Consider the following 14,535-nt stretch of genomic DNA (forward strand, 5'->3'; position numbering starts at 1 on the left):
ACAGTTTTGGGTTATTGCTTGAAGTTTCAGGAGGGAGACGTCAGAACAGATCAAGGTGGAGTCGTCTGCATATTGGATGCATGTAGATTTGGGGATGATTGAGTGAAGATCATTTATGAAGACCGAGAAAAGAAGAGGACCGAGTATAGAGCCCTGAGGAACGCCGATGGTGTTAGGAAGTAGGTCGGATAGCTTGTTTTGCCATTGGATGGCTTGATGGCTTGTTGCCTGCAAGAGAGGTAGGCCTTAAACCAGTTTATAGTTGGGATGCCGAGATGTAGGGTTTCAAGGGTATGAAGCAGATGCTGGTGATTGACCATGTCAAAGGCCTTTGATAGATCAAGGAAGAGAGCAGAGGAAATTAATTTATTGTTGCGGTTGTTATTGACTGAGTCAACAAAGGAGAGCAGGGCAGTGGTTGTACTGTGATGGGGGCGAAAGCCATGCTGGGTTGGGGACAGAAGACTGTTAAGGGTGAGGTAGTGTAAGAGTTGTTTGTGAACACATCGTTCCATGACTTTAGCTATTGGGGACAATATTGCTATGGGACGGAAGTTGGATGTTTCCGTGGAGGTCCCTCCTTTGTGAAGAGGGATGATATATGAGATTTTCCAAATAGAGGGAATGGTAGTTTCAGTTATAGTTCTGTTAATCAAGATTGATATGGGATAGGCAATGGCGTCTGACGCTATTTGAAGGTATTCTGCAGGGAGCTGGACGATTGTCTAATTCAGGCAGACAGCAAGGATGTCTTACTCCAGCATCTAGAATTTGTACAGAATCTTCTCAAATTCCTGGGATTCTCTGTAAACGTAAAAAAGTCAAATTTGACACCATCACAACGGATAACCTTTCTGGGTGCACTTCTAAACACTACAACCCAGATGGCATTCCTGACATCCGAAAGGCAATTACAGCTGGCTTCAACTTTCAAAGCCTTGACAACTCTAACTCAATTATCTGCAAGGAAATTCCTGCAGGCTTTGGGTTACATGGCCTCCTGCATCCTTCTCGTCCCATATGCAAGACTACACATGAGGAAAATACAGTGGTACCTAAAAAGTGTATGGTCTCAGCATTGTCACAGTTTAGACGTACTGATCTCCATCCTTCCTTGCCTTCAAAAGGAATTTCTTTGGTGGTCCAGGGCTTGTGCACTGAACAGAGGGAAACCCTTTCATCTGCCTCCTGTCACTCAGATTCTAACCACGGACACCTCGGATTATGCTTGGGAAGCCCATTTTCAGGGCAGTTGTCTGAAGGACCTTTGGACAAAGGATCAAAAGCACCTGCATATCAACTTAAAGGAAATGTTAGCCATTCAGAAAGCTTTGTTGGCCTTCAGGAATCTTTTACAACCAGGACAACTACTAATACGGACAGACAACACCACGGTCATGTGGTACATAAACAAGCAAGGAGGATCTCATTCCTACCCTCTATGCAGACTAGCCATGGATTTATGAGACACAGCTCTAGCTTGCAATCTGGATCTTCAAGCTCAGTTTCTACCAGGGAAACAAAATCTCCTGGCAGACAGTCTGAGCAGAAACCTTTCAGATCCACACGAGTGGATGCTGGACACCAAAATATTCAGGATGATAACAGCATCTGGGGATGTCCTCACATAGACCTCTTTGCATCCCATCTCAATCATCAACTACCGATTTTTTGCACCAGGACTTTCCACAGGGAAGCTTGGAAAGTGGATGCCCTGTCATTCAGTTGGAGGAACCTCTCGGGATATGCCTTTCCGCCACTTCCTCTTCTTCCACGGATTTTATTGAAGATAAAACAGGACAAGCCCAGGATGATAATCTTGCTGGCTCCAAATTGGCCTCGGCAGTTTTGGTATCCAACTCTAAAAAACCTATGCCTGGAGCCTCCTTGGGTTTTACCTCAGTCTCCGATCTTCTGTCCCAACACCAGGGTCAGGTTCTACACTCTCATGTCAGAACTCTCAGCCTGGCGGCCTGATTAATCCAGGGCCTTTGATTTCTCTACCTAAACAGGTTATGGATGTCATTTTAGAAGCCAGACATCCTAGCACTAGAAAATCTTATGCAGGAAAATGGAAAAGATTTTGTTCCTGGATGCAGGCTCAGGATTCTGATCCTCTTCTTCCTAACATTACTTTAATTTTACTTTACCTGGCGGAACTCTTACATAAGGGTCTCTCTTTCTCTTCCATTAAGATACATGCCTCTGCTATTTCTGCTCATTATAATACGGACCCTCCCATCTTTTCCCACCAGCTCATGAGACAGTTTCTCAGAGGAGCTAAGAATTTAAGACCTCCTAGATCTCCTCCCATTCCTGCTTGGGATCTCAACTATGTTTTGGAAAAGCTAACCTTGCCTCCTTTTGAGCCTGCTGCCTCTTCTGACATCAAGTTTTTATCTTGGAAGACAGTTATCCTGTTAGCCCTAACCTCTGCCAGGAGAGTTTCAAGAGTTGCAAGCTCTTATGGCTGTGGAACCTTATATTATTTTTCACCAAGACAGGGTTTATCTGAGGACAAATTCTACTTTCATGCCTAAGGTGGTTTCCAAAGTGGCTTTAAATCAAACTATCCACTTGCCAACTTTTTTCCCCTCTCCTCAAAATAAAGGGGAAAGGATCTTACATTCCTTTGATGTACACAGACAATTACATTTTTACCTGAACAGAACCAAGGACATCAGGAAATCAGATCAATTGTTTGTTTCTTATGCTTCAAGTTCCCAAGGTAAAGCCATTTCAAAACAGACCATTTCTAAATGGATTGCTCATGGAATCAGATTTTGTTATTCTCACCATGGAAAGCAAATCCCAGGGAGTATACGGACTCATTCCACCAGAGCTACTGCCACTTCTGTGGCCTTCCTCAGGGGAGTTCCTACCAAGGACATTTTGGAAGCTGCAACTTGGAGTTCAGTGCATACTTTTTCTAAGCACTACAATCTACCTTTCTACTCTATGTCTAGGGCAGGCTTTGCCTCTGCAGTCTTGCAGGGCCTTTTAGCCGCCCCTACCTCTTTATGACCACCTCCCTTTCTTTCAGCTTTGGGATTCTACCTTACAGTCATGACTGCAACAGTGAAACACGATGAACATAGTACAGTTGTGTACACCTACTATAAATGTAGATGTTCGAGTGTCTTCACTGTTGCAGTCTGGGTTTACCTCCCTCCTGTCCCCTCTTATTTTTACCTTTGTGTTTTTTCCTTTCTTCACCATTCTTTTGAGGTGTATTTGCAAAGGTTATGGGACCTTTTTCATTTTGGGACTCCTGACATCTGGGGCAAGAAAAACTGGAGAAGATGGCGTCGGCTGTCAGCTTTATACTCCAGGCGCTCTGACGTCAGGGAGCATGGTTGAACAGCCGACGCCGGACCCAGACTTTGGGATTCTGGCCGACCGAGGGCTGCCTGCCGGCAGGGGAGAACCCTACAGTCATGACTGCAACAGTGAAGACACTCTAACATCTACATTTATGGTAGGTGTACACAACTGTACTATCTAGTCTCTCGCCAGTCATGGAAGGAAGTAGATATGGTTGAATCTGTCCTGCACTGCCCTGACAATGTTTTAGACACTGCAATGGATAAGACCCCACTGGAGCAAAGCAATCCCTGTCAATGCAGTGGTTGTGGCGGCAGCCACCAAGAAGAAGCTCACAGAACAGAACTCCACTGTCCACCCCTCCAACAGAGAATCTAGGGCACTGGACAGATTTGAAAAGCAGGTATTTTTCAGCAACCTTTGCCCTGATTTTCCTGAATTACCTGGCACACACAACAAGACTTTAGAGAGATTTGACCAAAGAACTGTCATGTCAATGTCTGCAGAAAATTACAAAAGATCATCTTCTCAGCTGCCTACTCTTATATCCATTTCCAATGCCTCCATGAGGTTGGTCTCTCATGCTGCAGAAAGTACCTCATGGGTGGCTGGTTCAGGCATTGCCATAAGGAGACATGCCTGGATGCGGCTGTGTGACTTTGCAAAGCTTTTCAAGTCGTCTTTCATCAGTGCTTCTTTTGATGGATCATCCTCATTTGTCCCTTCTGTGAAAGAAAGGCTTTCCTGCAGTGAACAAGAAAGAAAGACTCTGCATTAGAGATTTGATTTTCTATCCCTCAACAATGGTTTTCAAGGAATTAGAGAGGTGGCAAAAAATGTGATTACATAAATTCCAGGGATCTTTCCAGTACTTGTGTGGAAGACAGCTCCTTCAGAAGCAGAGGAAAGCGAGTCTAAATGGAAGACGTCTTCCACACTGCAGAGGAGGCCCACAAAATCAGGGTTCCCAAGATTCCTTCCTGGATTGACCCTTTCAGCACTTCTGTAGGGCTGCCTGACTGTCTGCCTGCCTCTGGGGACAGTCAGGGGAAGATTATCCTTGCATCCAGAAGTCAGGGCTGCTATAACAAAAGATTCTTGGGTGCTAAAAATATCCGGAAATTACTTCATACCCTTTTCGCAGATACCCACTTCCAGAAGGAAGAAGCTCTCGGACGTTCCACCCAAGTCAGAGGGAAGCTGTAGCACAAGAAATTCAAACGTTGATGTACAAAAGAGTCACCCAGGAGAAGGAAGAAGCTCTCTGACGTTCCACCCAAGTTAGAGGGAAGCTGTAGCACAAGAAATTCAAAAGCTGATGGACAAAAGGGTCACCCAGGAGATCCCGTCACCCAGGAGATCCCACCAGACCAAAGAGGATTCGGAACTTATTCAAAATTCTTTTTAATGCCAAAAAAGATGGGACCACAAACCAATTTTGGATCTAAACAATCTGAACCAATTTGTGAGGAAATCAAAGTTCCGAATGATCACTGTTCAGGCCATTCTACCACTTCTACACAAGGATGATTTGATGGGTTTCATCGATCTTCAGAATGCATTCCCGAAGACATTTCTGCTTTTGGCTGGGAGCCAGTCATTACCAGTTCAGAGCTCTGCCCTTTGAACAAAACACAGCCCCTAGGTTTACCAAATGTATGGCAGCCGTAGCAGTTCACCTGAGACTACAAGGATTCCGAGTTTTTCCATATTTAGATGGATGGTTTCTCACCAGCCCAACTATGCATTTCCTAGAGCAGCCCCGGGACTGTTTTCTCCAGATTTGCCAATCACTAGGCATAGCAGTCAGTACTGCCAAATCCAAACTGATACCAGTACAGAGCCTGGGTTCATTGGTGCCCACCTGAACACAATAAATCAGGTTGCTTCCTTACCTTCTCAGCGTGTATGCACACTTAGATATTAGGTTCATCAAATTCTTTCTCATCCTGCTACTCCTACTGGACTTATTTTGCAAGCCTTAGGTTTCATTGCAGCATCTGTCTGCCTGAGATGACATGCTTGACCAGCCAAGTTGCTTCGCAAGAAATGGCTTGCACCTGTCACCTTTAGCCTTTCGAATACTGGCCAAGGCTTTTGTCGTCCCCATAGAGCCTTTTTTAGGCAAGGCTCAAAAGACAAAACCCATCACCGTAAATAGCACAAGTAACCAAAAACTAATGGTAATGCTACTCGCCAGAAGTCTAAACCTCAAAATGCATGCACTCAAGGCACTCCTCAGTGTGGAGAACATCGATATCTGTGCAGTAACAGAAACCTGGTTTAAGGCTCCAGAGAGCACCCCAGCGCTACCAGGCTATAACTCATACCATACTTTTCGGCTACAGAACCTGGATCGAAACACAAAAGGCGGGGGTGTATTCATATTCATCAAGGATATCCACACCTCCAGGTTAGTGGCGCAGCACAATGCCTCAGAGATCATCCATGTGCAACTAACAATGGGCAAAACTGCAATTCAATTTGTAGCTTGCTACAGATCACCCACCGTGACCCAGGACCTCCATCCTGCATTTCTGGAGACACTGGAAAATGTGAAGGTCCTACCAAATGCCCTAATATTGGGTGATTTCATTTACCCAAACATTAACTGGGAGAACTACTCAAGTATTAACTCCCTTGCCCAACGCTTCCTAGAATTTATAAACTCGATCGCCCTGGATCAACTGGTCAACACCCCCACCAGAGGGAACAACATATTGGACCTGGTCATCACCAACATGGGCGACCAGTGTTCCACACCGGAGGTCAACCCCTCGCTGGTTAGATCAGACTATAGACTAATCACTGGATATCCACATTCCACCCCCACCCCCAATCAAGGAAACCACCATGAAAAACTTTTCAAAAGCAAACTTCACGTTGCTTAAGACCGAGGTGGAAAGGTTCACAGCTCCCATGCTAAAGGACAGTGCTGTCCAAACTGCTGAAACCTTTACAAAGGCACTCTCTGAGCATCTGCAGGAATGCATGGGTCGTACTATCCCAAGTAAAACCAAGACTCACTCCTCCAAGAAAAGGAAACCAGTCTGGTGGATCCCTGCCATAAACAAACTATACAACAGGAGGAGGAAACTAGTGCAGAAAAGAATAAAATCCCAAGAAAGAAAGACATCCCTGGTCAGTATCAGCAAGAATCTATGATCCGTCATAAAATCATCCAAGGCTAGCTTTGAAAGAAAAATTGCCAAGGACTCCAAAGATAACCACAAAGTGTTCTTTAGCTATGTCAAGAATCTAAGTGGAAACTCTCAGATCTGCTCTGAGTTAGTGCAGAATGGCACAAAATATACTGAACTGAGTGATATTGCCAACATTCTGGCAGACAGGTTTAGTGCAAACTTCACCACCCTCTCGCCTCCTAAAGGGCCCATAACCATACCAGAAGAATGTAGAGCTCCAGCAATCCCTGACACACAGGTTAAAACAGGCTTATCCCAAAGCCAAAAACACAGCTTCAGTGGGACCGGACGGTGTCCCAGGCTGTGTCTTACACAAACTCCAAAATGAACTAACCCCTCACCTAAACACACTTTTCAAACTCAGCTTCTGTACAGGCTACGTACCCATAGAGTGGCACACAGCAACAGCTATCCCGCTCCACAAAGGTGGAGCCACAACGGACCCCAGGAACTATCGCCCTATAAGCCTGTCTAGCCTGGTCTGCAAGGCTATGGAGTGCATCATCATCATGGAACTCATTAACAGAGACATTGGGAACCTCCAAACATTGGACCCTACCCAGTTTGGCTTTAAGGGCAGATCATGCCGCCTAAACCTGCTGGACTTCTTTGAGACAGTTACCAGGGCTTTAGATGAGGGAACGGAGGTCCACACAGCCTACCTAGACCTCGCAAAGGCTTTCAACACCATTCTCTATTCTAGTATTCTAGACAAGCTCACCAGCCTGAACATAAACCCCTACATCACGAGATGGGTTGCCCATTGGCTCACGGATAGAACCCACACGATGAGAGTTGCAGGCTCTAGGTCTGACTCTAAACCGTGTAAATGTCAAGCACTCAAAAACCAGGAAGAAAGATGCAGAAAACCAAGAGTCTTGACCGGAAAAAAAAATGCTGTGCAGCCCCAACAAGTATGAAGTGAAAATAACTGGTATGTGATCCAGTTGAAATAAGAATTACTTTCACAGCAAATAAATAGTCCAAAAAGTATCAAAAAGAAACAACTTTAATCCAAAATTCTTCAAACCACGAGCGTGGTTTGAAGAATTTTGGATTAAAGTTGTTTCTTTTTGATACTTTTTGGACTATTTATTTGCTGTGAAAGTAATTCTTATTTCAACTGGATCACATACCAGTTATTTTCACTTCATACTTGTTGGGGCTGCACAGCATTTTTTTTTCCGGTCAAGACTCTTGGTTTTCTGCATCTGACTCTAAACCGGTTACAAGTGGCATCCCCCAAGGCTCAGTCCTGGGACTCCTGTCCGGTATATACTTCTCAGAGGTACAGGCAAGCACAGGAGGAGGACTATGGCTGACCAAGTTCGCAGACTACTGCAAACTGGGGTCCATAATTGACTCTCTTGCTGATACAGACATCCTCCAGAAGGGTCTCACTGAGACGGATACCTGGTGTCAAATTCATGGCCTCAAGCTAAATGCCAAAAAGTGCATAGTCATCCCCTTTGGAAAGAACAAAGTACGTAGTAGTCCCCTAAATACAGAAAATATGATAAGGGATCTGGGGACCCAAGTAGATAGTAATCTCTCCTTTGATAATCATATTGCCAAGGTGGTTAGAAAAGCCCACCTAGTCACAAAAGGGTTCGCATCTAGAACAAAAGAGGTTATTGTGCCCCTCTACTCATCACTCATCAGACCCGTCATAGAGTACAACACCCCATTTGGGATGTACCTTACAAGACACTTGCAACAGATGGAAAGACCACAGAAGTACCTCACCAAGAGGATTACTGGCCTCAAATAGATGCCCTATGCAGCCCGACTGAAGAAACTCCAGCTGTACTCTGTTGCATACCGCTTACTCAGAGGCGATCTCTGCCTGACTTACAAGGCCATGTCTAACCCAGAATTGATGGACATGCTCCACCTAAAAAAAAAAAAAAAAAAATCCCCGAGAGTCACACGCTCAAGGGATGTAAACCTCACCACAACGATAAATAGGACTTGCAGGAGGGATAGATTCCTTTCCCAGAGACTCCCCATGCTTTGGGACAGGGTTCCAATCTACATTAGGCAGAGCCCCTCACTAACACTCTTCAAGAGAAACCTTGACGAGTGGATGGGAAACAGAAAATGTACCCCGGGGATCACTGCAGTGGCTCTAATGGACAGAGGCACAGGGAACTAATGGCTGTGCTCCATAGAAGCACAGGGAACTAATCTAAGGGGGCGGCGAAAGCCAACACATTCTGGCTAGGCTTACAGATGCCCTCGGGCAGATAGCCTAGTACTTACCTATGAAACCTATCAATAGTGTTGGTCCCATTAGCACATTATGTTTTGCCTGTCCTTTAATGGATTCCAACTGCTCGGTGGTCTGTTCTTCGACAGCCCCTATCCTTTCCCATCAAACTTTTAATTAGATATGCAGAAGTCATATTCACTGTTGGATCAAGTCAGATTATATTTACCTCTAGGATGGCCTTTCTTCCTGTCTACCCAGTTAACCACAGTGACCATGGACACCTCCCAGGTGGGGTGAGTGGCGTTACTTGGGAAGGATGGTACAAGCCATGTAGTCCCCCCAAGAGACCAATTCGCATATCAACATTCTGGAGACGAAAGCAGTCCTTTTAGCGTCACAGGCATTTCATGATGCTCTTCCTCTAGAGACCATTGCAATTCAAACCGACAACATGTCTGTGGTCTGATACATCAACAAGCGGGGTGTAACCTGGTCTTTCCCCCTGTTTCAAGAAGCTGCGAGTGTGGCAATGGGAGAGCTACTCTAACCACTTTTCTAGGAGCAGCACATATTCCAGGGAAATCTAGCGTACTAGCAGACAAACTCAACAAATATATTCTGATGCCTCATGAGTCGTCCCTAAGTCAATCAGTGTAAGAAATTTTCCATAGTTGGGGCCAACCTTGCAGTAGCCTCTTTGCATCTCCTCACAACAACAGGTGCAGCAGATATTTTGTCTTGATCCCTCCTCGGGCGAGTCACCGTGAGATGCTGTAGTCCACATTTGGACCTCTGGTTGTCTTTACGCCTATTCCCCCCAGTATCTCTTGATTCCGAAATTTTTACAGAAAGCCAGTCAGTTGAAGATCTCTGTCATCCTCATTGCCCCATTTTGACCTCACCGAGTGCAGTTCCCTTTTCTTTGGTCTCATCCTGGCTATCTTCCTTTGATACTGGGCCCAAGTCCAGACCTCCTGTCACATCCCACAAGGATGAAACATCCCAGTATCCCAGCTCTCAAACTAACCACATGGTTTTCCAGTTCCACTAATAGCCAGACAGCTCAGGCTTTCTTCCCCAGTATGCACCATATTTTTATCCTCACAAAAAGACTCCAGTAAAAGGATATACAAAAGTAAATGGAAAATAATTTCAGTCTGGGCTCTGGAAAATGGCAGTTATCCATTCACTGCCACTGTCTCGGCAGTATTAGACTTTTTCACTCTCTGTTTAAAGAAGGTGCTAGCTTTTCCACAAAGTACAGTTGGCAGTCATTTCAGATTATCATTTAGGGGATAAAACATCTTGTTTGGTGCTTCTAAGTTATGTAAGGCGTTTTTAAAAAGCATCATCTTGCTTAGTCCTCCAGTGAAAGATCCTTCACCTCTCTGTAGTTTAACAATAGTAATGCAAGGGTTGCCTCAAAAACTCTTCAACCTATAGCAAAAACTGACGTAAAGTACCTACATTCGAAAACAGCCTTTTTAGTGGCTATTACTTCAGATAAAAGAATATCCGTAGTCCAGGCTCTTTCATCGAAGGCTCCTAACATTATTTTTCATAAAAACAGGGTTTTACGGACCAACCCTTCTTTCCTACCAAAAGTGGTTTCTGAATCTAATATTAATCAAACCATTCATCTAATTGTCTTCTTTCCAAAATGTTCAAACAAAGGAGAATACATGCACAACAAAAGAATTCAGGAAAACAGACCAGTTATTTGTTTCTTTCTCACCTAGTAGACTGGGATCTCCAATTTCTAAAGTTACATTGGCCAAATGGATAACTAACTGCATTTTCTGATTTATTCTCAGCAAGGCTTTTCTGTATCAAAACCTTCTAAGGCCAATTCAGCTAGATCAATGATCACTTCATCTGCATTTTGGTCAAGAACTTCCATTGATGATATTTGCGCAGTAGCCACATGGTCCAATGCTCATACCTTTGTTACTCATTACACATTGGACCTTATTTCCAAAAATAGAGTTGCCTTTGGTTCAGCGGTTCTCTGGAATATCTTTCCATGAGGGCCACCCAAGAGTAACGTAGCTGAGGATTCTTGTCCCATACTTTTGAGGAAGAATGAAAAGGACAACATCAGGTACAGAATTTTTGTACTCACCATAGCTAAGCATCTGTATTGTCCATTTTCATTCTTCCTCAACTGGCCCCCTTTCCCCTTCCTGTCATCTTCTGGAGTGACCTGATGGATATTTTGTTTTGGAACCTATAGGTCTGAGTTTGAGCTTGGGTCTAATTTCTGTTCATCTCTTTTATAATTTGCTGAAATTATTATGGCAGCAAATTTGGTCTGAGGTTTTGGGGATGGACTAAGGCATTATAAGTGGAGGGAGGAGCTCGAGAGTTGGATCCAAAGTCTATGGAATGTGGCTGAGTCGGATCTGAGGATCAGATCCGTAACCCATACATTGAAGAATAGACATGGACAACACAGATACCTAGTTATGGTAAGTACAAAATTTCTGTTTCCTTTTTCTCTTAAATGGTATGTTTTCAGAGCAAACTTTGATGCACCCTACAACTTGTGTTGTGATTAATATATTGTCCATTCAGTATCTGCTGTGTTGTTAACCTGCTGACTTGTGCTGTAGAATAATATTTGCATTTAGTTTTGTACTTTGTAGCCAGAACTTCTGGATAAGGTCACTAGTTTTTTATTTAAAATAGTGCTGTAAGTCAGTCTACTTTCCTGGATGATCAATTACAGTAGAGAGTCAATTATCTGAACTAAGTGAGACCTAGGGCAGTTCGGTTAATAAACTGTTCGGATAATCAAACGTACATTGAACCAGATAACATTTCTAAAAAATTTTTTTCTGCACATAGGGAATACACTTCATCCGTTAGGGAGTTCCAGTGGACGATAAAGAATATTGTTCATACACGAGCGGGCTAAGCTCAAAAAAACATGCACAAGCAAATATACTTATTCAGACTTTGATTTTTCCTGTCTGTAAACTTTAGAAGGCTGTGTTCAGATAACTGACGTTTCTGATAATCAACTCTCTATTGTAGTAAGTAAAGCATCAATGAAACTTTCAGTGTTGGCAAAATGGGACAAAGAAGAAGAGAATAACATGGCAATGGGGCTGCAAAAAAAAGGAAGCTGAAGTGTAGAATAGGAGATCTAGATGCAAGTAGGGTCACTGTGTTTGTAGACTGAGTCAAAAGGAGGTGCAAGATTGAAGTCTCAAGCCAGACAGAAGTAGAAATCTAAGAAGGTGACCTGTAGAATAATTGTATTCCTGGTTTTAAGCAGTATACACACACACACACACACACACACACACACACATATATATATATATATATATATATATGTGTGTGTGTGTGTGTGTGTGTGTGTGTGTGCGCTTGAGTAATTGCTTGGCTAACAAGATTGAGAAGCTTTTATGTAAAGCATAAGTTAGCAATAGGATGGTTTGGTTCTGGGAGGCTGGGGAACCCTGACAGGGAAGTGATATTGGAGGATACTTATTAATTTGTAAAGGAGTGGCCTGTCTATGAATAGGAGGGGTTAGTCATTTTGTATAACAATTGGTTCCATGCACTATTTCCTGTGTAGCACCAGAATACTAGCGAATGTAACTTCACCCACAGGGCTTGGCACTGTACACACACATTGTGTTTTTTATAACCCTACTGTTGCCATATTTCTTCCACACCACCACCAGCAGATACTCCCTACCAATGATTAAGGTCCAGCCTCATTAATCTGAATCTAGTAGTCACAGTTCTTCAATATCAATTCCACCCCAGCGTCTACAGAGACTTAACATGCAGGTTAACTTTGTTAGTGGCCGTTTTCTGGAGACATTGTGGTATGAGTGATTATCAGCAGTTGTTTGAGTTAGCCATGGGTTACAGAGTAGAATTGATGGGGATTCTGCTTGTGTTGCATAAGGAATGTGCAATATTTCACAGAATGCATTTTACGAAGAAAGGGACAGCAATGTTTCATGCAGCATAAGTGTTTAGTTATCCACAGCTTTTAATAAGAAACTCAGAGCACGTGGAACTTTGTGTCCATTAATTTGTAAGTTACAGTGAAGAGTAAAGCATATGCTGCCTCTCCAGTTAGTGTCCCTCCTCAGCACATACCAGTGCCACACACTATCAGAATATGAATGTATAACACTTAATATAATCCCAAGGACTGTGTGATTATGACATTGTTACTTGTTGGACTTGAGTCCCTATGAGTTAAGGCTGCACTGGTGCATTTGAGTGTACCGTAAGGTTGGGTGCTCTGAAAATTATGCGCTATCTTTCTTATGTCCTGTCTACCAGTCGTGGTGGTGGTGAGGCTGTTGTCCTAATGAGTATCCAGGTATGAGTATAACAATCTAAGGCATCGTTTGTTGAAAGAGGAAGAGGGAGTTTTTTCCATTGTTTGTGGCCAGTAGTCCTTTCCATACAATTTTCAGGCTTGTACGTAAGTGAGGGTGTACATACTGACTGCAGTCACTTCAAGGCCAGTGTTATGTATTTGCTAAAGTGCTTTGAGTTGAGAGTAGGTGGATCTAAGTTAAATTGTTTGATTTCTTTTAATTTTCTGTGGCAGTTTTCAAGTACACAGGAATAAGGTTGTCAGGAGCAGTCTTGATGCCTGGCCTACAGTGTAATTTGGCTTAGCTTAACATGGTTTTATTGCAGTTGGTATTTGTGTGTATATAATATATAAATATACACACACACATGTATTTATACATATATATATATATATATATATATATATATATATATATATATTGGTCATTTGTGTTCTTCGCAAAATGATTTGTAACATTTGCCTACAGTGTTTTATTTGCTAAAGTTCTTTTGAGAGTAAACTCTTGGGCTGTGTCTGAAAATGGTCCATGTGCATCAGTACTTTATTTTAGTAAACAAATACAGATAGATATTTCTGCATACATGTGCAGGATAGTTGCTTATTGTTTTGTACTTCTCACCCAGGAAACTCAGAATGTGCTCAAACTCTTGTAGGAAATGTAGGAGTTGTGCCTGAGAAGTTCACACATAACCAACAAGAAATGTGACTTATTGTTAAGATGAATAGTAACCTTGTGTGTCAGAGAGTTGTAGTTACACCGTGACTAAAGAAATGAACTTAAAGCTTGATTTGCACTGCTGTTTTCTCATGGGATTGTAACACATGGTCTCATGTTTATTTTTAAGTGAGGGATGCCTGGAGAAGGCCCTGGGACATCAGCTATGCAGAACAGGCAGGGGTACTGCAGCTGCTGCACCATTCACTACAACAACCTGCAAGAGGTAAGGAGAGCATTTTATACTTGGAGATTTCTAAAATGTACATGATTTTTACAGGAAAGAGGCTCTGAAGATGTGATTGCCTGCAGGGCTTTTCATATGACAGATGCACATTGAATCCTTTTAGTACAGACTGTGTCTTCAGTGCCTCGTCAGTATACAAACAGTGTCGAATCACTGAAGACTTATTAGTATGCAAACACTGAGCAGTGATGAAGGGACTTAACTTGGGTGAACATCTTATCAAGATGTATAAACAGTAGATTTCTTCAGTAGCTCCATAGAATTGCTGTTTGCTCCTGATCCCAGTTGGCATCTGTTCCTGTGTGGCATTCTGGTTTTTTTTTTTTTTTTGGCTTGTTCCTTTTGTCCCCTCTTATGGTGTTAGCTATTTTTGTTATCCAAGGCAGTTTAAAATGATTTTCCCATGTATGTTTTGAGTCATTCGTGTTCTTTGCCTTACAACTCCAGGTCCATAATTCAGTTTTGAATTCCATTCACAGT

The 14,535-nt window shown here is 43.0% G+C and overlaps 1 protein-coding gene across 4 annotated transcripts in view; it reads left to right on the forward strand.

Moving 5' to 3' along the window:
• Positions 1-14,535, forward strand: part of ZDBF2 (zinc finger DBF-type containing 2) — a 405,751-nt gene that overhangs the window by 256,830 nt on the left and 134,386 nt on the right. For all 4 annotated transcript variants that reach the window (XM_044076017.1, XM_044076013.1, XM_044076016.1 and 1 more), the window contains exon 3: positions 13,939-14,034. In XM_044076017.1, the coding sequence (XP_043931952.1) occupies positions 13,945-14,034 (90 nt within the window). In that variant the 5' untranslated portion in view covers positions 13,939-13,944. The remainder of the gene's footprint in view (positions 1-13,938; positions 14,035-14,535) is intronic.

This window comes from Protopterus annectens, chromosome 6.part1 (genome assembly GCF_019279795.1).
Source record: "Protopterus annectens isolate FY-2018-M chromosome 6.part1, PAN1.0, whole genome shotgun sequence".
Lineage (NCBI taxonomy): Eukaryota > Metazoa > Chordata > Ceratodontiformes > Protopteridae > Protopterus > Protopterus annectens.